Raw genomic sequence first — 27,407 nt, 5'->3', positions numbered from 1 at the left:
AGTGGTGCCAGCCGATGGAAAAGTAGCCGTCGCGACGGCTCGTTTTGTGATGTCGCTCTTCCGCCGTCGTTCCCGTATCCAGAGCACCGGAGAATAATCCCGCGGCGCGTCGCGCAACTGCAAACACCTACGTGTTAAGCTGCACAAGCCTACGTGTTAAACTGCAAGCATCGCCCGTACGCTGGGCAAGCCGCGTATATCAATGCTATTGCCATCGTCGGAAATAATGAAGGATATTGACTGATTTACCCACCTGACGATGGACGCTTGTGTTGCGCCCGGAACGTCGTGATTTATTTTATTTTTCTACTACCTACGTGACTTTACCGAAAGAACCAAAGAGTATGGATTCCTGCAGTCACGAAAGCTTCAAATCAAGATATTGACTGATTTACAATGATTCTTTAGCCGTGGAGTGAGAATCGTGAGCTTTCGTAAAAACATTCTTGGAGTTCAAATAGCAAAACCCTTTCAGTTCATGGGTCCAGGGCCCCTTTAGCTACCTGGGCCTCTACGTTTAAGGTCACCGGTACCGCTGAGACGCTGAAAACCTCGGTTACCGCAACTCTCCTCTGTATGGATTGTCTAAATCCCTCAGCTCCCGATGTTGAAATGCTGTAATACCTAATGCTGATACCGTACTACTGTCTCTCGAGAAGCCATGGCTAGGCCACGGGAAGAGCTAATCTCACCGGTGAATTCACGCACAATCTCCGGTTGCGGCACCGGCGCGCTGCTCTGCAGCGCGTCCGCACGCAGCCGTCACGAATGCCAGCTTCTTACGAGCCCTCCCACCGCCCGTTCGAATTCCTCACCCTGCTCAACAAATCCCCCCGTGGCCTTTTTGCCCTCTGCGTTCCCAGACTTTGCCGTCTCTCTCTGCTCCTCCTCATTCTCCTTGTGCTCAATCCACGCTTTCCCCCCCCCCCCCCGCCTCTCTCATCTCGACCACCCCCTTCAATGGAACAGACTTCCCTCCTCCACATTAGGCGGTCGCCTTCGCTCACTAAAGTTTCCGCTCGGCACTCAGAGCTCACTTCTTGTTCCTGAGCTCACCCCACGACCCCCCCCCCTCCCTTAAATTTCCCCCCTCGTAACCACCACCGTGACTGTTCCCTCTCCACATTCTCATCACACGGCTGTCACTCATTAACCACGTTCATTCAACCCGCTCGTCATCATTCACTGTCATCGGCTTCGCCCTCACCGAATTCACACGTCATCGCGGATTCGCCCGCATTGCTTCCTCTCATCTCTGTAATTCGCTTCATCCGCCACCGTTCATGCGCTCTGCCGTCGTTAATTCCGTGTAAAGCGCCTTGAACAAGGCGCTATCTGCATTATTTGAAGATGATAAGATTTCTCACAAATTCCGGTTCTCGTTGACGGTGGAAGTAATTTCTTATCTTGCGCCATCGACGTCGCGTCGCGAGACGGAGAGAATCCGTACGGAGCTCAGCGGTAGCAGCGCAAGTCCTAAACGACCCCCTTTGCGTGTACACGTCACTTCACACCGTCTGGAATTTCGCATTTTTCATAGCTGGCGGGGGGCAAAAGCCTCCGTAAAAAAAAAACAAGCACCACCACCGTTTTCGCCCTCCGCACAACGCGGTGCCACGGAAAGAGAGAGAGGATTGTGGGCCGAGTCGACCGTTCCCGGACCAGGATTCGAACGCGCCACCTTGCGATCCGCGAATACTGGTCCGGAGGTGCCGCCCGGGACGCGCGGAGGTGCGGACGGGACGCCGATGCCGCGCTCGCGTGGCGCGCGAGCGTCCGCTCACCGAATACAAATGAGGGCCCGGCGCGGGGCCCGCCGTGAGCTCGACGGGGAGAGATGCACGCGGGCGTTACCCGACGTTTGTGTTTTGTCGCTCCGGCGAACGTGTCAGACGCGTGCGCCCGACGTCCGCCCGCTGCAGTGCAGCGACAGCGGTGGAAGCAGCGGCAGCAGAATAATTAGCCGGCCAATTGGCTGCTCAGCGGCCGAGCGAGTGGAAGCTCGACCTTTCAAAACCCCGGGTCGACCCGGGCCCCACCGTCGCCGCCATTCGGAGGCGGCGATCAAATGAGCGGTGAAACTCGCCCCACCACCCCGCCACCCGCCACGTGAATGTGGAATTTCCCACCGCCGGCTCTGGCGGGGCTGCAAACGGGGATACGGGCACCGATGCCCCGGCGCTCGTTTGAGCATCAGCAGCAGCAAAAAACGAAAATTCACTCTGGATGCGTGGCACCGACGGGAACCCCCGAGGGGAGCAGCGTTCCACGGACGTGCTCGCTCTCGAGCACCGCGGCTTTCACGTCCCCCACGGATTCCGCTCGGGCCTCCCCGAACAATGCGGCATCAATATTGGATGGCGGGGTTTGTTTTTTTCTCTCTCGACGATTGCCAGGGGGGGGTATCCGCGCGGAGAACCGTCGCTGCAAGCAAAACCTTAAAGCAGCCGACACTGCGGCCGCCGTGCCGGCCTGTCGTGCTGCGGTGGCTATGAGATGTTGACTCCCTCGCCTGGTGTACAGGAGGTCGTGGGTTCCATCCCGGCCCTGACGATGCCTGCTGCACATTTTGAGTCTGCGTCAATCATCAACATCACGGTGGCTAGGAGATGTTAACTCCCTCGCCTGGTATACAGGAGGTCGTGGGTTCCATCCCGGCCCTGACGATGCCGGCTGCACATTTTGAGTCTGCGTCAATCATCAACATCACGGTGGCTAGGAGATGTTAACTCCCTCGCCTGGTATACAGGAGGTCGTGGGTTCCATCCCGGCCCTGACGATGCCGGCTGCATATGGATTCTGCGTCTCTCTTTCATCACCATCACGGTGGCGAGGAGATGTTAACCACCTCACCTGGTATACAGGAGGTCGTGGGTTCAATCCCCGACTCTGACGCCTGCTGCTGCTGTATATTTGGAGTTTGCGTGTCTTCCCGCGCCGTGGACGCCGGTTTTTCCCTCCACATTTAGAGTCAACGTCACGCATTCAGGGTATTTGACTGCTATCAATGTCCACGTGACAATAAGCCACTTTGTTGGGCTATCATTTGTGATGGACAGCTCGCTTCTGAACATGAGCTACGTAGCTTAGTGGGCTCTTGCCTGGTGACGTAAAAAATAATTTTGTAATTTTAAATTCGTCGCCTAAGTCACCGACGCAGGTGGAGGTACGGCCCGTCCTCCGATAACGCGTGGTGTTCACGACGCGAATTTGAAATATATGTAACGTGACGGATGTACGTGGGAACACATTTTGTCGTGACGCGGAACGCGAATTGGGATACAACGCGATGGGGCGAGCGGAACGACGTCGCGCGAGCGGGAACGAGCGGCTTGTACGGCTGCCCCGGCGTAGCGGCGTCGGCGTCATCGCACGAGCCATCGGGATGCTGCTGGATGCTGTACAGATGCTGCTACCCGCGCTCAACCTCGGTCTCTGTTCGGCCTGCGTACGCATCGCGCGAGTTATCGCCGACTGTGCTCCGCCCACTATATTATTGATTATTTATTATAGCGCGATTTCTTTTTTTTCCCATTTACGCGGCATTCATCAGGAAGGCAACAACTACCACCGCCACGTGACAGAACCTCAGTTTAACACGTTGGCCTTCGCGACCAATATCATCCATAATAGAGGTTTTTTTGGGTTAGATCGCATAAAATGTATAAATGTGTCGTTAAAACCCGCCACCACCCGACACAGCCAACTAGTAAGGGGTTTGTCATGTAAACAGAACGTGGCCAATTCGTCACTAGTACAGCACCAGTATATAGTGTAGTGTATAGTGTAGTGTATAGTGTAGTGTTTAGTGTAGTGTATAGTGCAGTATATAGTAGTGTATAGTGTAGTGTATAGTGTAGTGTATAGTGTAGTATACTAGTAGAGCACTAGTATGTAGTGTAGTGTATAGTGTAGTATACTAGTACAGCACTAGTATGCAGTGTAGTGTATAGTGTAGTGTAGTGTTTAGTGTAGTGTATAGTGTAGTGTATAGTGTAGTATACTAGTACAGTACTAGTATGTAGTGTATAGTGTAGTGTAGTATACTAGTACAGCACTAGTATGTAGTGTAGTGTATAGTGTAGTGTATAGTGTAGTGTTTAGTGTAGTGTATAGTGCAGTGTATAGTGTAGTGTATAGTGTAGTATACTAGTACAGCACTACACCGGTGTGTTGGAGAGCCAAGCCACAACATTTACAATCTGAGTACGACGTTTCTCCAGTAATTACAACCAGCTTCATCAGGCGACAGCCAGATCTGTCTGGCTGTCGTGATCTAACCCCAAAAAACCTCGATAATGGAGAACCTCGCTGCTCGCAAGCTGCTACCCACGCGCAAACCTCGGTCTCTGTTTGGCCTGCGCGCCGTGCTTTACCCCTCTCCTCAATATTATTCATTACAACGCCAGTTGCCCACAACGAGGTGGCGCGTCCTTCCAAGAACGCGATCGCTGCCGCGTCATTATGGGAGAGCGGGCAAGACCGCGCGGGGCGAGCGACAGATTTCGCAGGTCGGAGACTCCACGCGAAGCGCGCCGAGGGCCGGGGCCGGGGTCGGGGTTGGGGCCGGCGTCGGGAGCGCTCAGAACGGCGGCGACGGAGCGGCGAGTTCGCCGCTCCGTTCGAATTCCCGCGCGGCCGCACACCCGTTCGACGCCGCGGCGGTGAGGATGCCGCCGCTCCGACGGCTACGGCGACTGCGCCGCGGCCTTCCTTCGACCTGCGGTGGACGCCGAGAGCGCCGGCGCCGCCGCTCCGCCGAATTGTGAAAGCAAAAAAAAAATGACGTCGCATATCTCCTCCGTTGCCGTCTTGCGCGCGGCGGCGGCGGCGGCGACGGCGGCGGCAGCAGCGGCGACGAGCGGAATGATGCGCAGAATAACAAGAACATTTCTCCCTTTCCCATTTCCGACGATGACGTGCGCGTGCACGTCATCGGTTTTCTTCTTCAGGTTCCGTTCCGACGACGCGCCGCGTACGCCCGCGCGCTTTTGCACCGGCGTCGCCGAACGAAAACGCGGCAAACGAACGGAGGGAGGCCTCGCCCGCCCTGACGCGCCCTCTCGCGCCGCGCAGGCAGCCGGCGCCATGGAAGGGCCGCAGCCCGGGGCCGCGGGAGCCGGCGGGGGAGCGGAGCCCTCGCAGCCGAGCGCCCGCGGGGGTCCGGGGGAGCTCGCGGAGCCCCTGGCGGCGTTGGCGATCCGGGCCGGAACGGCGGCCGCCGACAAAGCGCGCGCCGACGGCGCGGCCTGCTCCTCCTCGGCGCCCGCGGCCGAGAGGGGGCTCGGCCGCCCCGCTGCCGCCACGCCTTCCGCTCCGCCGCCCGAGCCCTCGCCCCGTCGCCCGGGGCTCGGCCGCTCCGGGGGCGGCCCCCAAGCTGCCGTCTCGCCCGGTGGCTCCCCCCGCGGGGCGCCCTCCCGGCCGGGCTGCCGGCGCACCGTGCAGTCTCACCGCGTGTCCATCACGGACCTGCAGGTGAGAGAGACGACCAAACCCCCCACCCCCCCCCCCCCCATCGCCTCCGTGCGGGCATCTCCGCGACCGGGTTCCTGAGTGGGACGAGGCTCGAATTTCACGCTGTCGGTCTGTCCGGCGGGCAGCGGCGGTTCCCGCGGCGATCGTCAACGCACCCCGTTTGGCGTCCTCGTTTCGCGCAGCTGCTCCTCCGCTGAGTTGCGCGACGGTGATATCCGTTGCGTGTCGGGATCGCCCGGGCGTGGACCGGGCCCCGAGAGGCTCCGGAAAGGAAAGATGCGCCCCGAAGGTTGGGGGTCATTAAAAAAAATATATATATGTAAAATGTATTTAATTCGAAATCGGTGAAATTTAAACTTCACGGCGACGTAGCGTGGACACTGGGGTGGGGCGGGGGGGGGAAGAGCCCAGCTTCTGATCCAGAGAATACGGTAGCAGTGGACGTGGATGTGCAGCGGCGATAGAGTTGTGCAAAACCGACTTGCCGCACACGCGGGCGCCTGTCCGTATGATCAGACGCACAAGCAGGCCGCTGTCCGAATTACTATAAGACACGCAGGCGCACCGCCCAACATTTTCCCGAAAACGCAGGGGGGATGCAAAGGGCGCGCCTTCGAATGCGGGGAATTGCGAGCGACAATCCACGTGGATGTCCGCACGGCGGTCGTGCCGACAGCGGCGAGCGTGCCATTTGTCCGAGGCGACTGCAGAGGGCGGTGAGCGCAGCGCCCGTCGTGGTTGGCGCACCGCACTGCGAACCCGGCGGACCCGAGTTCAGTTCCCCCGCTCGTCGCGACGAATATCAGTTGTGAGGATCCACACCGGCCCTGGGCCTCCCCCAGTTCTCCACAGCACCTGGTGCGGTGGTATGAACATCGCTAGCACTGGGGAGACAAAAGTCGGCCGGGCGTGGTGCTGGCCCACCCACCCACCCCCTCGTGTGCCGTGTCGGCCTCCACAGGTGCTGCCGCTCGCTAAGGGCACTCGCCCCATGAAGTCTGTTGAAGACTACACGGGGGATCCTTCTGTTGTGCGTGTGTGTGTGTGCGTGCAGGACTGCATTCAGTTAAACCAGTACAAGGTGCTGGGCGAGATTGGAAAGGTAGGTTCGCGTCGCCCGTGACTTTGCTCTCACCGCGAGATTGCCGCGATGTCCGACGTTTTGCCCCGCGTATCACGGGCTTCGTCGGGAATTCTATTTTTCCTTTCAGAAGCTCACGGTTTCCCTCTCTCACGGAGCGTCGCTGGCTCGTGCTGCTGCTTCTGCGGTTGCCACTACTTGATAAATGAGTTCCGGATTTGATTTGAAGCTTTCGTGACCGCAGGAATTACTCTTTGGTTCTTTCGGTAAACTCACGTAGAATATAAAATAACATAAATAATAGAATACACGACGTTTCTATTGCAACACAAGCAACCGTCATCAGGTGTGAATGAGACACACACATGGGGGAGAGACACACAGAGAGAGAGACGAACACAGAGAGAGAGACAAACACAGAGAGAGAGAGAGACACACAGAGAGACATACAGAGAGAGACGAACACAGAGAGAGAGAGACAAACACAGAGAGAGCGACACACAGAGAGACACACAGAGAGAGACGAACACAGAGAGAGACAAACACAGAGAGAGACACACACACACATGGGGGAGAGACACACAGAGAGAGACGAACACAGAGAGAGAGACAAACACAGAGAGAGAGAGACACACACATGGGGGAGAGACACACAGAGAGAGACGAACACAGAGAGAGAGACAAACACAGAGAGAGAGAGACACACACACATGGGGGAGAGACACGCAGAGAGACGAACACAGAGAGAGAGACAAACACAGAGAGAGACACACAGAGAGAGAGACACGCACATGGGGGAGAGACACAGAGAGACACACAGACAGAGAGACACAGAGAGAGAGAGAGAGACAAACACACAGAGAGAGACACACATGGAGGAGAGACAGAGTATTTGATCCCCTGCTGATTGTGTAAGTTTGCCCACTGACAAAGAAATGATCAGTCTATAATTTGAATGGTAGGTTTATTTGAACAGTGAGAGACAGAATAACAACAACAAAATCCAGAAAAACGCATGTCAAAAATGGTATAAATTGATTTGCATTTTAATGAGGGAAATAAGTATTTGACCCCTCTGCAAAACATGACTTAGTACTTGGTGGCAAAACCCTTGTTGGCAATCACAGAGGTCAGACGTTTCTTGTATTTGGCCACCAGGTTTGCACACATCTCAGGAGGGATTTTGTCCCACTCCTCTTTGCAGATCTTCTCCAAGTTATTACGGTTTCGAGGCTGACGTTTGGCAACTCGAACCTTCAGCTCCCTCCACAGATTTTCTATGGAGACTGGCTAGGCCACTCCAGGACCTTAATGTGCTTCTTCTTGAGCCACTCCTTTGTTTCCTTGGCCGTGTGCTTTGGGTCATTGTCATGCTGGAATACCCATCCACGACCCATTTTCAATGCCCTGGCTGAGGGAAGGAGGTTCTCACCCAAGATTTGACGGAAATGGCCCCGTCCATCGTCCCTTTGATGCGGTGAAGTTGTCCTGTCCCCTTAGCAGAAAAACACCCCCAAAGCATAATGTTTCCACCTCCATGTTTGACGGTGGGGATGGTGTTCTTGGGGTCATAGGCAGCATTCCTCCTCCAAACACGGCGAGTTGAGTTGATGACAAAGAGCTCCATTTTGGTCTCATCTGACCACAACACTTTCACCCGGTTGTCCTCTGAATCATTCAGTTGTTCATTGGCAAACTTTAGACGGGCATGTATATGTGCTTTCTTGAGCAGGGGGACCTTGCGGACGCTGCAGGACTTCAGTCCTTCACGGCGTAGTGTGTTACCAATTGTTTTCTTGGTGACTATGGTCCAAGCTGCCTTAAGATCATTGACAAGATCCTCCCGTGTAGTTCTGGGCTGATTCCTCACCGTTCTCATGATCATTGCAACTCCACGAGGTGAGATCTTGCATGGAGCCCCAAGCCGAGGGAGATTGACAGTTCTTTTGTGTTTCTTCCATTTGCGAATAATCGCACCAACTGTTGTCACCTTCTCACCAAGCTGCTTGGCAATGGTCTTGTAGCCCATTCCAGCCTTGTGTAGGTCTACAATCTTGTCCCTGACATCCTTGGAGAGCTCTTTGGTCTTGGCCATGGTGGAGAGTTTGGAATCTGATTGATTGCTTCTGTGGACAGGTGTCTTTTATATAGGTAACAAGCTGAGATTAGGAGCACTCCCTTTAAGAGTGTGCTCCTAATCTCAGCTCGTTACCTGTATAAAAGACACCTGGGAGCCAGAAATCTTTCTGATTGAGAGGGGGTCAAATACTTATTTCCCTCATTAAAATGCAAATCAATTTATAAAATTTTTGATATGCGTTTTTCTGGATTTTCTTGTTGTTATTCTGTCTCTCACTGTTCAAATAAACCGACCATTAAAAGATAGATTGATCATTTCTTTGTCAGTGGGCAAACGTACAAAATCAGCTGGGGATCAAATACTTTTTTCTCTCACTGTATATGTGTCTCTCTGTGTCTCTCTGTTTTATGTCTCTCTCTCTGTGCGTCTCTCTCTCTGTATATGTATCTCTCTCTGTGTATCTCTCTCTGTGTATGTGTCTCTCTCCGTGTCTCTGTATATGCGTCTCTCTCTGTGTGTATGTGTCTCTCTCCATGTCTCTGTGTGTCTCTCTCTCTATATGTGTCTCTCTCCGTGTCTTTGTGGGTGTCTCTCTCTCTGTGTGTCTCTTTCTCTCTCTGTGTCTCTCTCCGAGCTTGCATTCATTCACACCTGATGACGGTTGCTTGTGTTGCAATCGAAACGTCGTATGTTCTATTGTTTATCGGTGACGGAGCGTTTGTCTGGCAGGGGTCCTATGGAGTGGTCCGGCTGGCGTACAACCAGGAGGACAACGTTCACTACGTACGTGACGTCAACGCCACCGCCGTCCTCGTCTTAGTCGTCGTTGTTGTTGCTATCGTCATTGTCATCGTTGTTGTCGTCATTGTTGTTGTTGTCGTCATCGTTGTTGTCGTCATCGTTGTTGTTGTCGTCATCATAGTCGTCGTTGTCATCATTGTCGTTGTCGTCGTCATCGTTGTTGTTGTCGTCATTGTTGTTGTTGTCGTCATCGTTGTTGTTGTCGTCGTCATCGTCGTTGTCATCATCGTCATTGTTGTCGTCATCATAGTCGTCGTTGTCATCATAGTCGTCGTTGTCATCATCGTCGTTGTCGTCGTCAGAGTCGTTGTCGTCGTCATCGTTGTTGTTGTCGTCATCGTTGTTGTTGTCGTCATCGTTGTTGTCGTCATCGTTGTTGTTGTCGTCATCGTTGTTGTCGTCGTCAGAGTCGTTGTCGTCGTCATCGTTGTTGTTGTCGTCATCGTTGTTGTCGTCATTGTTGTTGTCGTCATTATCGTTGTTGTTGTCGTCATAGTCGTCGTTGTCATCATCGTCGTTGTCGTCGTCATCGTCGTTGTCGTCGTCATCGTCGTTGTCATCATCGTCGTTGTCGTCGTCATCGTCGTTGTCATCGTCATCGTCGTTGTCATCGTCATCGTCGTTGTCGTCGTGATCGTCGTTGTTGCCATCATCGTCGTTGTCGTCGTCATCGTCGTTTGCCCGGCAGTGAATTACGTGAATGACGCGAGACCCATGTGAAACAGTTCTCTCTCAATGGCTGTACGAATGAATCGGTATCACTCAAATGCTTGCTACCCTTAGGTGCTACTCAGTTCTGCTCTGGCCCCAGGGACTAAATGGAGGAGGAGGATGAAGTTGCGGGGGGGGTGGGTGGGGGGGCAGGAGTGGGTAGGACACGGGGATCCACGTCTGCCCTCTACAACACCTGACGCCGTCGCCCGGTGGCGATCGGCGGGCTTTGGTATTGGCAGTGGCGGCGTACGAGCACAACGAACAAGAAGACTCAACAATCGATGGATGCGTTGAGAGATCCACCGCGGTTGTCGGCACCACCCGGGAGTGCCATCGCCTTGCTCGTTCCGATTTTCTCTTGCGTGGCCCAATGGCAACCGCTTTGCGCGAGACCCGTTTGGTACGAGTCTGGTTGTCACGGTTCTCTCTCAAATGGCCGCGTAGATAAATCGGTACGACGCAAGTTTTGCCAGCGTGGGTGGCGATGAGTTCGGTTCTAGGCCAGGGACTATTTGGAGGAGGTGGGGGGGGGGGGATAGGAGTGGGTAGGACACGGGGATGCCAACAAGTTCCATGCAACCCCGGAACACCGTTCACTCTTCCCGTGTAGCTTGCCTGCTACCGTATCGGCCGTTTTGACCGGGTCCCCTTCACGGCGGACAGCGAGGTCTTGCGAGCCTCTTGACACTTCACCAAGCGTGTGCACCTCGAGAGAGCCTCGGACGAGTCTCAAGGCTCCTTTGGCTTTGTTCAGGAGGGTCCTGCCGAGTAACTGGGTACATTTTTCCCGTCCCGCAATTTTTCACGCTTGGCAAATGCGGACCGCGATGCCGGCACGTGCCCAGACCGCCCGCCCGCTCGCTCACTCGCCGGGCTGCCGACGTCTGCCGCGGCGCGTGGCTATTAACCGGGGCGGCCACTGGGCTCGAAGCCCCCCGAACTTTGCCCGACGGTTGGCTCACGCGCCACACCGCCGGGGGTCGTGTCGTCGCCACTCGGCCGAACGGGGAAATCTCTGCAACGACGATTTGGTCTAAATTTCGATTTAAAGCTTTCGTGACTGCAAGGATTCATTTTCTTTGGTTCTTTCGGTAAAGTCACGTAGAATGAGAATAAAATAATAAAATAACACAATAAAATTCTCACGACGTTTCGGCCACAACGCAAGCGGCCGTCTTCAGGTGAAAGGTCGTCCCGACAGGTCTGTACCTTTCACCTGAAGACGGCCGCTTGCATTGTGGCCGAAACGTCGTGAGAATTTTATTGTGTTATTTTATTATTTTATTCTCATTCTACGTGACTTTACCGAAAGAACCAAAGAAGACGATTTGGTCTGTTGGACGCGGGCGGGCGTTACCCACACTTTGCCCCGCCCGCATCACGCGGCCTCCCCACCCCGGTGGACTGACTGTGGAGGATCCATTCCTGCCGCTGCCGCCGCCAGAGGAGACGGTGGTGGCGGTGGTTGGGCGGGCGGGCGGGCGGGCGGGGCGCGCTTAGGAATCCGCGAGCTCGCGCGACGCCTGACGGCCGTCCGGCCGCTGACCGACAGTCGGTATTTTCCAGGCCATGAAGGTGATGTCTAAGAAGCGCCTGGTGAAGCAAGCCGGCTTCCCGCGTGAGTTGCGTTGCTGCGGTCGCACGCACACACGGCGCACACACGGCGCACACACGGCACACACACGGCACACACACGGCGCACACACAGCACACACACGGCACACACACGGCACACACACGGCGCACACACGGCACACAAAAAGACAAAGATTCCCCCGTGTAGCCTTAACAGACTGTTGGGGCAAGTGCTCTTAGCGAGTGGCACTCATGAAGGCCAGAACGGTAGGGTGGGTGTCCAGTACCACGCCCGGCCGCCTTTGTCTCCCTAGCAGCGATGTTTATACACCGCACGAGGTACTCATAGTCGACCCGAGTTCGATTCCCGCTCACGGTCCTGCGCCTCCCCTAGGTCGACTCGCTAATCGCTACACCACCGCTCTGCGCGCGCACACGCGCACATCATTCGGATTTTACCATCAGCCGCGTCGCGTAGCGATTTACCCTGTGCGCTCGGCACCTCGATGCCGCGTCACGCCACCGGTGGCGGGGACGTCGCTTCCCGGCGTCGTCATGTTCCCGTGCAGCTCCCACAAATGTCCCACTTTTCGGACGGTCTCACATGTTGCGTGTGGGCCAAACCTTTCGGGTCGATTCCAACCCCCAGGAACACTGCCTCCGTGCGTGGGCCTCCGTGCGTGGGCCTACGCGCGTGGGACTTCGTGCGTGGGCCTCCGTGCGTGGGCCTTCGTGCGTGGGCCTCCGTGCGTGGGCCTTCGCACGTGGGCCTCCGTGCACGCGTGGGGAGCGGCGGCGGCACAACGCTGCGAACCCGGCGACCCGAGTTCACCGATTCTCCGCTCGCGGCCACACAACATCCGCCGACGAACATCTCTGACCCGCCCCCCCCGTTCGCTGGGCCTCTCCCTCGGTCGCCTGGCGCAGTCCGCCGTAAAAATAATTCGGAGCTGCGGGTGATGGGGGAGACAAAGGCGGCCCGGGCACGTGCCGTGGCACTGGCCACCCACCCCGCCCGCGCGCCCGTGCCGCTCCCGCCAGCGAGCGCTCGCCCCGTGCCGCCAGCGAGGCTGTACGGCGGCGGGGGGAACCTTTGTCTTTGTGCCCCACGCGTCGTTTCCCGCACAAGGTCGGCCTCCCCCGCGCGGCGGAGCGGCCGGAGCGGCCGCCACGGCGGCGGCGGCGGCGGCGGCAACGGCGGTCCGGAGCCCCCTGGACCGAGTCTACCAGGAGATCGCCATCCTGAGAAAGCTGGACCATCCCAACGTGGTGCGGCTAGTCGAGGTGACGCGCGCACACAACCGCGCGCCGACCCACCCGCACGCACGCGCACGTACGTATGTTTAACACGTAGGCTCTGGCTGTCGCCTAATGATGCTGGCTGTTGTAGTCGCCGGCGAGACGGAGTGGCTTTGCTCTCCAACACACCGGTGTGTGCCGAACTAGTAACGAATTGCCACGTCTTGTTCACGTGGCAAACCTGACTAAATTGGCTGTGTCGGGTGGCGGCGGCGGCGGCGGGTTCAACGGCACATTTATACTTTGCGCGATCCAACCCAACAAAAAAAACTCGCTTATGGATATATCTACGCATGTTGAACTTCTTTCGCACCGTACGTAGCCAACCGGGGAAGGACAACGAACTAAACGCGCGTGTCTCGTGCGCGCACGCTCGCACTTACTACGACGACTGCTACTCCGCTCCTTCACCCAGCGAGGCCTCGCCGAGTCACATGGCACTCAAGTTTTCGCAGTAGGCCGGAGGGGGTGGGGGGGGAGCGAGGGGGAGCGTGCGATGATTGCCATGCGTGACGCTTGATATAAAAACTCATTGATTGGCCGATAATCGGCGCAATCGCCACTCCCAGCCGGAGAATTGTTGCGTCGCACGGAAACGATTATTGGCTCTCTTGCCCGCGGAGGTAACGATCGCCGTTCCGATATACGTAGCACCGGGTAATCGTCCACGCTGTGTGTGTGTGTGTGCACGTGTGTGTGTCAGGGGAGCGGCAGTGTAGTGGTTAGCGCGCTGTGCTACGAACCTGGCGATCCGAGTTCGATTCCCGCTCACGGCCAAGACCCGGTGACGATTATCTGCACCGGTTTCTGGGCCTCCCCTAAGTCCACTCAGCCTCAAATGAGTACCTGGCACGGTGTGTAAAAACATCGCCACTGGGGAGACAAAGGCGGCCGGGCGTGGTGCTGGACACCCGCCCCGTTGTGTGCCGAGCCGGCCTTCGTAGGTGCTCGCTAACAGCACTTGCCCAAACAGCCTTTTTAAGGCTATACAGGGGATCTTTGTCTTTGTGTGCGTGCGCAGGTGATGGATGACGCCGGCGAAGACAACTTGTACATGGGTAAGCGACCCCGATTACCCGCGTCGTGGGTATGCTGACCACGCGAACACCAACGCCCGTTAATTCGCGGCTGAAATCATCTTCAACGTGCAGAGGAGCCCAGGGCCCCACCGAGTCTCACGATGGCGATCCAGGAGGGCCCTGCCAAGGCTTCAGTCGAGCAATACGTGGGCTGCGTTTTCAGAAATTGGGATGTTTAAGACCGAAACAGGGGGAAGAGGAATACTCCACAACTGTGGCTGCCGCCTGACGATGCCGGTTGTAGTTACTGGCGAAATGTTTGTAGTGGGGTTTACTCGCCGTGCTCATAACGAATTGGCACGTTTCGTTTTCGTGACACAAACCTCACTAACTGGTTTAACACGTAGGCTTTCGTGACCAATATTTTCCATGAAAATAGAGGTTTTTAGGTTAGGTCACGTAAACGTGTGTCGTTATACTCCGCCACCACCCGACAGAGCCATTTCGTGAATGTTGTGGGTTGGGTTTACTCTCCAGCGCCGCGGTCCCCAACCTTTTTTGGCACCAGGGACCGGTTTCGTGGAAGACAAATTCTTCACGGACCGGGGTGGGGGGGGGGGTTCATCATTGAGTCTTTTCCCCTTTTCAAAGAAGCTCTCCAGCAACGTTTGTTTTGTTACTCATTGTGGCTACTAGGGGTTAGAGCTTGTGGTGCTTACCAGCACCACGTGACTGAGACGAGTGCGCAGTGCGGGAAAGAGGCGCGGACGGAAGTGGTAAATAATAAAATAATTGGCGGGCCACGCCCGGACTCACCGCTGTCACCTCCTGCTGCTGTGCGGCCCGGTTCCTAACAGGCCACGGACCGGTACCGGTCCGCTGCCCGGCGGGTTGGGGACCCCTGCTCCAACACACAACCGGTGTGCTGTACTAGTGCAGTGTAGCAGCGCAGACCGGCGGCCAGAAGTATCAATTGCGAGTGCACCCACCCAAGGGGAGAGTCCACAAGGGGAGGAATAACTGGGGCAAGGGTCATGGAAGGGATCCATCTTTGGGCTCTCAGAACCAGCTGGAAGTTTCGAGAAGGGGGGCGTGGCCAGGGCGGGGCCGGCCTCCCGCTGGAAGCATAAAAGGGGGGGGCGAGAGAGAGAGAGAGCTCCGTGGGAGTGCGGGGTCGTCTCGCCGCGGGAGTCGTCCTCGTCACCGCCCGACGTCGTCGCCGCTGGATAGTCGGCCAGCTATCCCGTCGGTCAGCGCCGTCTAGCGTGACGGGTCAGCGTTGTTGCGTCACGTGCTCAGCGAGTCGTGCGGTGTGAAGTGACAAACGTTGCGGGTCGGCCGTCACGGGTGGCGGTGGGTTTAACGACACATTATTATATTCACGCGATGTAACCTGGCAAAAACCTCCGTATTGGTGGCGAAAGCCTCCTGCGCTTTAAACCGAATTGGGATGTTGGTTTGTGATGCCCAGATCGTGGCCAGCTCCCTTCCCTTCCCTCCCCTCGCCACTCCACTCCTCCCCGTCCCTCCCCCCTTCGTGATCCGCCGGTACCCCTCGGTCGCTGTCGCTCGCTCCTCAATCCCCGTAGCGTCGCCCCTGCCATACCAAATCACTCCCCCTTTCTGCGTGACCGTCTTGACAGCGATGCCATCAGGGAGCCTTGAGTGACGGCGCTCTGCGTAACACATTCCTGCGGAGGGAGCTGGTAGGAACGTTGAGTTGCTCGGTCAATGGCCAGGGTCAACGGCGGCACCACGTGGTGTATTCCGCAAATATGCCCGACTGTGAGGGCGGGCACAAGCCGGCGTGAGTAGGTTAAATGTTGAGTTTTATAAGGGCACCACGGGGTGACCAGGCCCTCCCCACCCAGCCCCACCCCTCCATCCCACCCCCCACCCAGCCCCACCCAGCCCCTCCCCACCCTCCCCACCCAGCCCCTCCCCACCCTCCCCTTCCCACCCAGCCCCACCCTCCCCACCCAGCCCCTCTCCACCCTCCCCTCCCCACCCATCCCCTCCCCACCCTTCCCTCCCCACCCAGCTCCACTCTCCCCACCCAGCCCCTCCCCACCCTCCCCTCCCCACCCAGCCCCTCCCTCCCCCAAGCCCCTCCCCACCCAGCCCCTCCCTCCCCACCCTCCCCTCCCCACCCAGCCCCACCCATCCCATTTTTGGATGCACGACGGACGGACGGACACAATAATCCCCTGTGGGCTGGTGGTGGTGTAGTAACCAGGAGGTTCCTACACAGTATAAAACTACGTACATTAGATTAGAATCAGATCGTGTTGTGCTGCGTGCCGTCATGGCTGTGGACGAGGGAGTTGAAGGGACGGGACGAGAGGGAGACGGAGGAAGGGGAGTGGGCCTAAATGCGGGGTCTCCTCCACGTGTCCCCGCTAGACTCTGACGTCACGACTCTTGTGTCTCTCTCCCCCCCACCCACCCCATTTTGCCGCAGTGTTCGAGCTGGTGCGCAGGGGGTGAGTGTCCGCCACTTCTTGCAACGCCCCGTCGATCGTCTGTGTGTATGTGTGTGTGTGGGGAGCGGTGGTGGAGCGGTTAGCGCTACGCTGCGCTACGAACCTGGCGACCCGGGTTCGATTCCCGCTCACGGCCAACACCAGTGACGATTATCTGAACAGGTCCCGGGCCTCCCCTAGGTCGACTCAGCCTCAAATGAGTACCTGGTACGGTGTGTAAACTTTGCCACTAGGGAGACAAAGGCGGTCGGGCGTGGTGCTGGCCACCCACCTCCTCGTGTACCGTTCCGGCCTTCAATAGGTGCTCGCTAACAGCACTTGCCCCTACAGTCTCTTACAGGCTATATGGGGGATCTTTGTCTTTGTGTGTGTGGGGAGCGGTGGTGGAGCGGTTAGCGCTACGCTGCAATACGAACCCGGCGACCCGAGTTTGATTCCCGCTCACGGCCAACACCACAGTGACGTCTATCTCAACCGGTCCTGGGCCTCCCCTAGGTCGACTCAGCATCAATCAAATGAGTACCTCGTGCGGTGTGTAAACATCAGCACTGGGGAGACAAAGGCGGTCGGGCGTGGTGCTGGCTACCCACCACCTCGTGCGCCAACCTTGCCGGCCTTCGTAAGGTGCTCACTAACAGCACTTTCCCCAACAGTCTGTTACAGGCTACACGGGGGATCTTTGCCTTTGCGTGTGTGTGCGTGTGTGTGCGTGCGTGTGCGTGTGTGTGCGTGTGTGCGTGCGTGTGTGTGTGTGCGTGTGCTAAGGCCCGTGATGGAGGTTCCCTCCGAGTGTCCCTTCTCAGAGGAGCAGTCTCGTCAGTACTTCCGCGACATCCTCATGGGGATCGAATACCGTACGCACGCACACACGCACGTACGCACGCACACGCACACACGCAAGCACACACGCGCGCACACACATACGCACGCACGCGCGCCCCGCGTCGCGCTCGCGCGTGATTGGCCGAAATCGTTGCGTTGAACTTCTTCCGCACCGTACGTAGCCGACCGTGCTCATCGGAGGAGGTGCGGTGGGACGGGGGTGGGGAAGGGCAACAAGCGGTAAACGCAAAAAGCAGTTCTGAGGAAATGAGTTTTCAATCCAGGGGATGCAAAAGTGCGCAGCCCCTAGCGGCTGCATAATGTCGGAGCGTGTTCGTCGCGAACGGTGGCTTCCCGCCTGATGGCGCCGTTCGCAATTACCGGCGAAGCGTCACGCTACTCCAATCGTTAATGCTGTGGTGGGTTTACTCTCCCAACGCACCAGTGCGCTGAACTAGCGACGAATTGGCACGGTTTGTTTACGCGGCAAACCTCACCAACTGCTGGTCGTGTCGGGTGGCGGCGTTGGCGGCGGCGGCGGCGGTGGCGGGTTTAACGACGCATTAATATTTTACGCGATGTAACCGAGAGAGAAACACGACCTTACCCCTATTGTGGCTTCCTAATGTCGGAGCGAGTGTGTCGCTCGCTGCCTGTTGTGGCCTCGCTGGTCCGGCTGCTACGTTAGCCTGATAACTCTCATCTGAATTGTCTCATGGTTGTTATTTTGATTTAAAGCTTTCGTGACTGCAGGGATTCATATTCTTGGTTCTTTCGGTGAAGTCACCACGTAGAAGGGAAGCAGTGAAATAATAAAAATATAAAACAATAAAAGTTGTTTCTAAAAACCGCCACTTTTTCAAATTTTCTTGCTGTGGTTGATTGCTTATGTTGCAGTCGAAACGTCGTGAGAATTTTTATTGTTTTATATTTTTATTATTTTATTGTTTCCCTTCTACGTGGTGCCTTTACCGAAAGAACCAAGAATATGGTTGTTATTGTTTGACTTGCATCCCGCTGGGACTTCTGCACACGGCGTTGAAATGCGGCGCTTTCTCTGGAAGACTTTTGCTGTTTTTTCCCCTGGATTTTTCTGTTGCGCGTAGTCACTTTAAGACGTTTCTTGTTCGCGTTTCGTTGCGGTTGCTCCCGAGTCAAGAGCCGCATGGCTCACAGGGCCATACCTCATAAATGAAACTGCAACTGAAACACGGCCTTCACCGCCCCCCGCCCGGCACCCAGTGCACCACCAGGGCATCGTGCACCGTGACGTGAAGCCCTCCAACCTCCTGCTGGGCGACGACGGCCACATCAAGATCTCGGACTTCGGCGTGAGCGACCGCTTCCACGGCGACGACGCCGTCCTCCGCGGCTCGGCCGGCACGCCGGCGTTCTGCGCCCCCGAGACGCTGACGCACGCGCGCACGCGCTTCACCGGGAAGGTGCGCGTCACGCACCGCCCCCCCCCCCTCCCCCACCACCGCCACCGCCACCACCACCACCACCGCCGCCGCCACCACCGCCAAGCGGCCTCGCGAACGAGACCCCCATCCCCGGCCTCTTGTCGAGTCCTCGGCGCGGATGAACAGAAAAACGAGGAAACCCGGGAAACTTGGAAGGATGACCACGTGTGCCCCCCGCCCCCCCCCCCCCCCCCCGTGCAGGCACTCGACGTGTGGGCCATGGGAGTGACTCTGCACTGCTTCGTGTTCGGAATCGTGAGTACGCAGGCGGGGACGAGCGCACGCACAACCCCACTCGCCCACGCACACGTTCCACCACTTGCTCCCCCGAACAGCCCGTTGCAGGCGACGCGGGAGACCTTTGTCTCCGTGGCGTCACCGGACGTGCTCCACGCACGCGCGCGCGCCTCTCAACGCTCGCTCCGCGCTCGCGTTCCCCCCCTCTCTCCGCCATCCCCAGTGCCCGTTCAGGGACGAGCACATCCTCGCCCTGCACAACCAGATCAAGACGCAAGCCGTCACCTTCCCGGAGCGGTGAGTGTTTTTGTTGCTTCGATTTAAAGCTTTCCGTGACTGCAGGGATTCATATCGTTGGTTCTTTCGGTAAAGTCACCACGTAGAAGGGAAACAATGAAATAATAATAAAACACAATAAAATAACATTCTCACGACGTTTCGGCCACAACGCAAGCAGCCGTCATCAGGTGAAGAACAGAGCTGTCGGAAAGACAGCGTCCTAATGTCTAATAAAGAGAACGTCCTAATGTACGGTGCGAAAGAAGTTCCGACCTACATGAAGACTTGATAGCTCGGCAACACATTGTGACGTAGGTGGCAGAATAACCAAGGAATGTTTTGAAGCGATGGAATTCCAGGTGTTGGGGGGACATCAGAACAGAACACACCGGTGTTTTGAGAGAGCTCTGTTCTTCACCTGAGGACGGCTGCTTGCGTTGTGGCTGAAACGTCGTGAGAATTTTATTTTATTGTGTTTTATTATTTAATTTTTTGTTGTTGTATTGAATCGCCCAGCTGCACACGCGCAACGGCTCGTGTCTCCCCGGGCCCCGCGACACGGGGGGGGGGGGGGCGGGTGGAAGAGAAGACCCCCCGAGAGGAGGTCGCGTGTCCGCGTTGAAGTTCGGCACAACGAGACGGAGAGGCGTTGGGGTCCAAAACCTCCACCGCTCGGCGTGGTCCGCAATGGCTTCGCGGTGGCGGGGGCGGGCGATGTTGCCGTGGCGTTTCCCCGCCGGGGGGAACCTGCGACATCCCTCGCCCCGCCCCCCGACCACCCCCACCCGCCGCCAGGCCACTTTTGCGCAAACGAGACGAACCGAGGGTCGGCGGATCGGCGCCGCGCTAACAAAAACCCTCGGGAAACTCCCCTTGTCCCAACGTGGGCCCCCCGGCTCGCCGGGGGCGGGCGGTGCAGCGAGCGCGGCCAATCGCTGCCCTTTTCCGTCTGCGGACCTGATGGTTTGCGGCCCTTGGGCGAGATCGGCAAGGTGCCACCAGTGCCACCGAAGTTCATTTGCGGCCTCATCACGAGGCATTCGTTTTCCGGAAAACCGGAAAAGCCGGCGGGCGACGCCGGCGGGCGAAGCCGGAGGGCGACGCCGGCGAGCGACGCTTTTTAACATTTTATTCATCTACTGTATTGTCCGCTGTGCCCCGGCAGGCCCGCGATCGGCGAGCCGCTCAAGGAGCTGCTGCTGGCCATGCTGGACAAGCGGCCGGAGAGCCGCATCACGGTGCCCCAGATGAAGGTTCGACGTCACGGCGCGGCGCCCTCAACCCCCCCCCCCCCCGCGCGGCGGCGGCGGCGGCACGGCAACGTTCCCCCGCCGCGTTTCTCAATAAACAAACCAATCGCCGTGACGTAGAAGGTGCAGCAGGAAGGCGTGGGGCCTGGGCCGTTGCGTAGGCCTGGAGGGTGGTGGCGGAGGGGGGGGGGGGGGAATTTTAGGAGGTGCTCGGCCTTCGTAAACGCTACCCGCTACCTACGCGCGTTGAACTTCTTTCGCGCCGTACGTAGCTCGGTACGCGCCAGACTCGCCGGCCCCCGCCACCGCTCCGGCGCTCTGCCCCGACAGTCCGCTAGGGCTACCACACGGGCGACCATTTGTTGCCCTCACAGTGTCACGGCTGGGTGACCCTGGGCGGCACGGACCCGCTGCCCCCGCTGCACTGCGCCCCCGTGGAGGTGACGTGCGACGAGGTGCGGGACTCGGTGCGCCACGTCGTCAGCCTGGCGACGCTGGTAAGCCACGCCGGGCGCCGCGAGCACCGCATTCCCCCCGGCGGCGGCGACGCGCCGTCTCGACGGTCGCTGCTTACTGCCGCCCCCGCGGCGTCGGCGGGAGCGGCCGGCTCCCGCCGACGCAGCGGCGTCGGCGGGGAGAATTCTCTCGAGCGAAGCGGCGGCGGCGGCCGGTGACCCGGCAACTGGCCCCCGGCCGGGTTCGGCCGGCCGGCCCGGTCGGTCGGTCGTCTCCGTTTGTCTCGCCCCCTCTTCCGCGCAGATCATGGCCAAGCAGATGCTGCGCAAGCGCTCCTTCAGCAACCCCTTCGAGGCGGGCAGCCGCAAGGAGGAGCGCAGCATGTCGGCTCCGGGCAACCTGCTCATGTGAGTCGGGGGTAACACCCCCCTCCTTACCCGACCCCCACCGCTCCCCGCCCCCTCCCCCCCCCCCCCCCACCGCGCCAACGACGCCGCCGCGGGCTTACCCCCCCGTAGACCCCAGGGTTTGTCGCTCCCCGGCCGGGCGGTGCCACGTCGAGGTCAGCAAGCTCTGGCCAGAGGCCGCCGGCAGTGGCGGCAGTTTCAGGACACCGCAGGGCGGGAAGGGGAGGGAACGTGCCGACTGAGCAGAGCAAAAAAAAACCCAACAAAATTATTGACTCGAAACGCGCAACGGAACCTGCCGCAAACTGTTGGGGGGCTGTTAGCGAGCACCTATTAGGGGCCGGCGCGGCGCCCGGAGGGGCGGCGTGGCTAGCGCCACATCCCGGCCCGGCCTGGCTCGGCCGCCTTCGACACGGGTACCCATTTCAAGGCCCGAGCCGGCCCAGGACTCGGGCCTAGCGTTGCAAAGGCCCGGCACCCACGCTCACACCTTCCCCCCTCTTCGCCTGCCTGTGCTGTCCCGGTCGCTTTCAGCCACATTTCATGCATCGGCGCTTTTGCTGTTTTATCCATTTGTGCAACTGCTCCCCTTCCGCTGTTGCGGATCAGCGTGAGGCCATTTCCGTCGCTCGAGGATTTTGCACCGTTGCTCCGAGCCGAAACCTAATCGTTTAGAGTTTGTAACGCGTTTTTCGCAGGCAGAGAGAGAGAGGGAGACAGAGACGGAGACGGAGAATGACTCAGATTGTCAACTTGTTATTGAGGAGGTGGTCCTGCCAAGTCTTTCGCACGAGGTAGGGGGGCGATATTGCTGCTGTGCGTAAACCATCGTCACGCGAACTCCGGTCGTCGCAGCAGCAGCAGCAGCGGCAGCGGCTTTTGGCTGCCGCGTCACGGTGCTTTCAGACGCCCTTCTGCGGCCGTCTGGAACGCTCTTCCCTCCGATTATTAGGAAGCCACTGGAGCTACGCACTTTAACATCACCGTCTAGATTGACAAACTAATTTCTTTAGAACTAATTTACGTGCCGAGTTTTTTTCTCCTTCCCCCCGCAACTACGATCAGCACAGTTGGCTACGTACGGTGCGAAAGAAGTTCATCATGCACACATGCGTACAATCCCAACTGAGTCATTTGCGGGTCATTATTTAGCATTGGAATGTTTGGTCAATGCCATTTACACGCGGGGCAAACGCACGCAGAACGGGCGGAGAGAGAGAGAGAGGGGGGGTGGATGCACAAACTCCACACAGAGTCGGGAATCGAACCCGGGCAGGAGCCAACAGAGATACGGTGACAGCCGAGAGAAGAGCGATGGTTGCGGTGCAGGCAGCTGACCCTGCTGGTGATGGTGGGAAGCCATCGGAGGAGACAGCGGAGGGAGGTGATGGTGGGAAGCCATCGGAGGAGAGAGCGGAGGGAGGTGATGGTGGGAAGCCATCGGAGGAGAGAGCGGAGGGAGGTGATGGTGGGAAGCCATCGGAGGAGACAGCGGAGGGAGGTGATGGTGGGAAGCCATCGGAGGAGACAGCGGAGGGAGGTGATGGTGGGAAGCCATCGGAGGAGAGAGCGGAGGGAGGTGATGTGGGAAGCCATCGGAGGAGAGGGCGGAGGGAGGTGATGGTGGGAAGCCATCGGAGGAGAGAGCGGAGGGAGGCGATGGTGGGAAGCCATCGGAGGAGAGAGCGGAGGGAGGCGATGGTGGGACGCCATGGGAGGAGAGGGCGGAGGGAGGTGATGGCGGGAAGCCATCGGAGTAGGGGTTGGCGGAGGAAGTCGAGGGACCGTAGCCTAGGATGTGACGACCTCGCGCTCTGCCCATTGCGACCGCGCGCACTGCCGTCGCCGGCGCAATCGCCATCGCCACCGGCGCCATCTTCCCCGTTGTGTTATAACTCCGCCACGTGTACACTCTCTCCCTTTCCTCTTCCTTGCTCTGCATCTCTTGTCTGCATGCCGACAGGGACCGCCAACTCTCATTTCACAAACTGCACCCATCTCTAAGGTAACCGTGGCGGGCGACAGAGCGGCGCACGCCGTTTAGCCGTGCGTCCACTGCGCGGTTTACAGCCCCCCCCCCCCGCCCCCCCCTCCTTTGCTCCGGCTGCGATCACGGCCGGCTCCCAACGCACACGCGCAAAAATCCCCCCTATAGCCTTAACAGGCTTTTGGGGCAAGTGCTGTTCGCGAGCACCTACGAAGGCACATGAGGAGGTGGGTGGCCAATACCAAGCCCGGCCGCCTTTGTCTCCCGAGTGGCGATGTTAAGGCACCGCACCAGGTCCTCATTTGAGGCTGTGTCGACCTAGCGGAGGCCCAGGACCGGTTCAGATAATCGTCACTGTGGTGTTTTGGTGGCCGTGCGCGGGAATCGAACTCGGGTCGCCATGTTCGTAGCGCAGCGTAGCGCTTACCACTACTTACCACTCCGCACACAACTTGGAAGATTTGGGTCCTGGTCCCCTAGATTGAAAACTCATTTGTTTAGAACTGCTTGTTGTGTTTAATTTGTTGTCCTTCTACCGCAACCTCCGATAAGCACGGTTGGCTACGTACGGTGCGAAAGAAGTTCAACGTACCGTACATACACAAAGACCCATAGACTCACACAGAAACCCATAGACTCATCACACGGAGACCCATGGACTCACACACTGCATCCGCGCGCTTTCAGATGCGCTTCTACAGCCGTCTGGAACGTTCTTCCTTCCGACATTAGGAAGCCACTTGGAGCTATACGCACTTTTAAATCATCTACGTTGAAAACTCCGATGAGCACGGTTTGCTAGATGTAATAATAATTTTTATTTATTTATAAAACGTCATTCATGCAATTGCATCCCACAACGCCGCACATCAATTATCCAGTTCCGTGCACAGAAAATACAATCACGAAATCCCACTACCTAGCAAACAAACAAAAAAAACAACGAACAGATGAACAACGATAAAAAAAAATTGCACGCGTGAAAAAGAAGTTCAAAAACGACGCACGTGCACACACACACACGTGACAGTTCTGTCCGGCTGCCGACGCCCACGGAGCCGCGATCGGTGGCCACTCCGCTTCAGGCTCGGAGCACCCGGGCGCTAGGGCCGTCAACGTCGTACGCAGCAAGCGGCTTCTCTTTAGACGCCGCGTTAGCGACCGGCCGGCGCCGCTACCGGGCGACAGACACAACGGCCGCCGCCAAGGGTGGCTGGCGGTGCGTGGGCCGTGTCACTGACGCGCGCGTGCGTCGTCCGCCCACGCGCGTGCGTGCGTCCGCGCGCAGGAAGCAGAACAGCGGAGACGCCATCGCGGTGGCCCCCGACCTGCCGGAGGTACAAGAAGGCGAAAATTCGTCGTGAAGCCGGAGAGTCGCTCTGCGGCGAAGTTGGACCGCGCCTGAAGGGAGAAGCGTCCGTCCGTACGTCCGTCCGCTACGCGCCACCGCCGCCGCGCCGCCGCCGCTGCTGTGCCGGCGGCGGCGGCGGCGACGGCTGGGCGGTGCGACGCGTCGGCCGCTGTCGAGGGGGAAGCGTCCAAGGGCCGTTGCCGCGCCGTCGACCCCGCCGCGTACGGCGCTCCACGTTTCTTTTTTTTTAAAGAAATTTTTTCGAGTGACGCTCACAAGCTGAGATTTATTTATTTTTAATTCCCGGGTGAGAACCGAAAGAGGACCGGGATGAGTCTCGTCCGCGAGAGCGTCCTCGGGGGGGGGGGGGGCGGGGGGGGGCGGGGAGGCGTGAGCCTGCCGCCAGCAGCGGGTGGCGATAATCGCCGCGCTGCGTGTGTGTGCGTGTGTGTGTGTGCGTGTGTGTGCGTGTGTGTGTGTGCGTGTGTGTGTGCGTGTGTGTGCGTGTGTGTGTGTAACGCGCGCGCGATCCCAATCGAGCAGTTTGCGGTGCGATCTTTTTTTCTTTGCCCAATTTGGCAAATTTGGACCGTGATGCCGGTACACGGCGGCCCTGCTCTTGCACGTGACGTCCAGGGAGATCCTTACGCACACCGCAGTAATAACCAGGGGCGGCTGCTGGATTCGAACCGCGAACTTCTCTGCAACGGTCGGCGGTCGCGTCGTTGCCGTCCGCCCCCCACCCTCCCCACCCCACCCACCCCTCCCCCACCCCCCTCTGTCACCATCTCGCCGGGAGGAATCATGGAAGATATGCACTTTGTAACCGATGTCATTCCCTCTGCGCGTCTCCAGTAAGACGTCGCAGAAGCGGGAGCGGTCAGTCGCTCCCCCACCCCACCGCCCCCCTCCCGACCGAGGTTCACGGAGCGCGTGCGGCACGAGGCTGTGTGCGTGCGTAAAACTTCTTCTTTCGCGCCGTACGTAGCCAAAGGCGCCAGTCGGAGGTGAGAGTGCATGGAGCATCGGCGCCTTCGCCGGCGGGTTTCTGATAACCGCCGTCGATCACCCACGCTCGGCGCCGGGGGGTGACTTTTTTTCGCTTTTTTTTTTAAAGGAGCGTCCCTTACGCGCACGAATCGCATCGTTAACGGCCGCGGATCGCGGAGCTCCTACGAGGCAACATTCTCGCGTTTCCCCCCCCCCGCCCCGCCTCCCCACACACCGGTAGCAAAAGAAAAATATTCGTTGGGTCACGAAGCACAAGCTTTTGGGACGCCAAGGCCGCTGCAATGCACCATGGGAGCGAGGCGTGGGGGGTGGTGCGCGGGCACGTCTCGCGCACGCGCTCACCCCCATCGTGGACGCGAGGACCGGGGCAGGGCGCGGGCCCAAGAGGAGACGCCGACTCCGGAGGGCACCGCCCGCCGCCGCGCGCCGAGTTCGACGTAGATGGTTCCGCGGCCTGGTGCGGCGACCCGGTCCCGGAGGGAAACTGAGCGGAGGGGAGCGGAGGCGGTGGCGAGAGTAAGAAGGGAGGTGATGTACAGGGTGCTTCGAAAAAAAGCGTTAACGCCCGCGAGGATTTTGCGACAAACACCGCGTGACACGTGCGGCTGCCTCCGGGCTCTTGGGGAACCACCTGGCGAAGATTCCAGGCAACGGGTTGACAGCGATGGCGAACAAGTGGAGACTCTTTGAGGCTACGAACGGGCATTTGTTATCGCTACTCTTTGGGTTCTTTCGCTGAAGTCGCGTAGAAGAAAGATGTGTAACAGGTCACGACGTGTTGATCGCCACACAGGCGGTCGGCCTCCCACGCGAGGACGACCGCTTGCGTGGCGATCGAAACATCGTGATCTATTATGCATTTTTCTACCTACGTGACTTTACCGAAAGAGCCCAAAGAGAATGGATTCCTGCAGTCCACGAAAGCTTCAAATCAAGATTTGTTATCACGTTACGGCGTATTATTGGTTTCTTTTTCCAATTTGGGTTTTGAAGCACCCTGGACACTGTGGCAACCTCCGGCATTGTGTGCTGGGCCTCACTTCGTGCCTGAGCCAGTGAGGAGCTTGCAGGGAAGGCTCAGCCTTGCTCTCACCTCTGTCCTCATAGTGAGGTGTTTTCAGAGGCGGGGGTGGCGGCAGGGGGAGGGGGGGCACTTTCGCCGATAAGGCATCATCAGTGTGGTGAGGGCCGCCACAACGTTTGAAACCGTTCGGTTGGCTTTGACAGCAGCACGATGATTATGGGGGGCTGTTTTCACTCTTTGTGTATTACTGGGGGGGGGGCGGGGGGGGGCGTAAGTCAGGGGCCGCACTAAAGGCCACCAGCGGCCACCCAGTGGCCCGCGAGCCATGGAAGTGAAGGACAATGGCCTGGCAAGACGACCTCTGGCCATCAGTGAGTGTAAGCATGCTGCCTATGATGCTGCTGCTGCTGCAAGGCTTGAGGTGTGGGGCCTGCAGGCATCTGACTTTGGGTGGCGGATTCCGCCGACTGCTGCAGCCGCTACAGGCGTCGGTGTGGCAGATGTAATCATGCACGTGCGTCTCTGAGCAATGTTATATGCATGCGTGTAATTTGTATGTTACCGTATTATTTTATTAAAATGCCCTGAATGGA

The 27,407-nt window shown here is 58.3% G+C and overlaps 1 protein-coding gene across 3 annotated transcripts in view; it reads left to right on the top strand.

The window, feature by feature from the left end:
- Window positions 1–27,407, top strand: part of LOC116942036 (calcium/calmodulin-dependent protein kinase kinase 1-like) — a 30,624-nt gene extending 3,217 nt beyond the window's left edge. The window contains exons 2-17 of one of the 3 annotated variants that reach the window (XM_032953583.2): window positions 5,077–5,475; window positions 6,530–6,577; window positions 9,366–9,419; window positions 11,718–11,769; window positions 12,856–12,995; window positions 14,047–14,083; window positions 16,506–16,527; window positions 17,293–17,381; window positions 18,592–18,791; window positions 19,014–19,067; window positions 19,273–19,346; window positions 20,494–20,581; window positions 20,953–21,075; window positions 21,338–21,441; window positions 23,405–23,446; window positions 24,717–27,407. In XM_032953583.2, the coding sequence (XP_032809474.2) occupies window positions 5,089–5,475; window positions 6,530–6,577; window positions 9,366–9,419; window positions 11,718–11,769; window positions 12,856–12,995; window positions 14,047–14,083; window positions 16,506–16,527; window positions 17,293–17,381; window positions 18,592–18,791; window positions 19,014–19,067; window positions 19,273–19,346; window positions 20,494–20,581; window positions 20,953–21,075; window positions 21,338–21,441; window positions 23,405–23,446; window positions 24,717–24,792 (1,590 nt within the window). In that variant the 5' untranslated portion in view covers window positions 5,077–5,088 and the 3' untranslated portion in view covers window positions 24,793–27,407. Of the gene's footprint in view, window positions 1–5,076; window positions 5,476–6,529; window positions 6,578–9,365; window positions 9,420–11,717; window positions 11,770–12,855; window positions 13,011–14,046; window positions 14,084–16,505; window positions 16,528–17,292; window positions 17,382–18,591; window positions 18,792–19,013; window positions 19,068–19,272; window positions 19,347–20,493; window positions 20,582–20,952; window positions 21,076–21,337; window positions 21,442–23,404; window positions 23,447–24,716 lie in introns of all 3 variants that reach the window. The other 2 variants (XM_032953575.2, XM_032953592.2) reach the window with 2 other exon arrangements.

Source organism: Petromyzon marinus, chromosome 1, assembly GCF_048934315.1.
Source record: "Petromyzon marinus isolate PM22_M1 ecotype Great Lakes invasive population chromosome 1, UKy_Petmar_22M1.pri1.0, whole genome shotgun sequence".
NCBI classification, from domain to species: Eukaryota; Metazoa; Chordata; class Hyperoartia; order Petromyzontiformes; family Petromyzontidae; genus Petromyzon; species Petromyzon marinus.
Note: the sequence above shows the minus strand (reverse complement) of the source record. Positions and strands in the feature narration are given on the sequence as shown.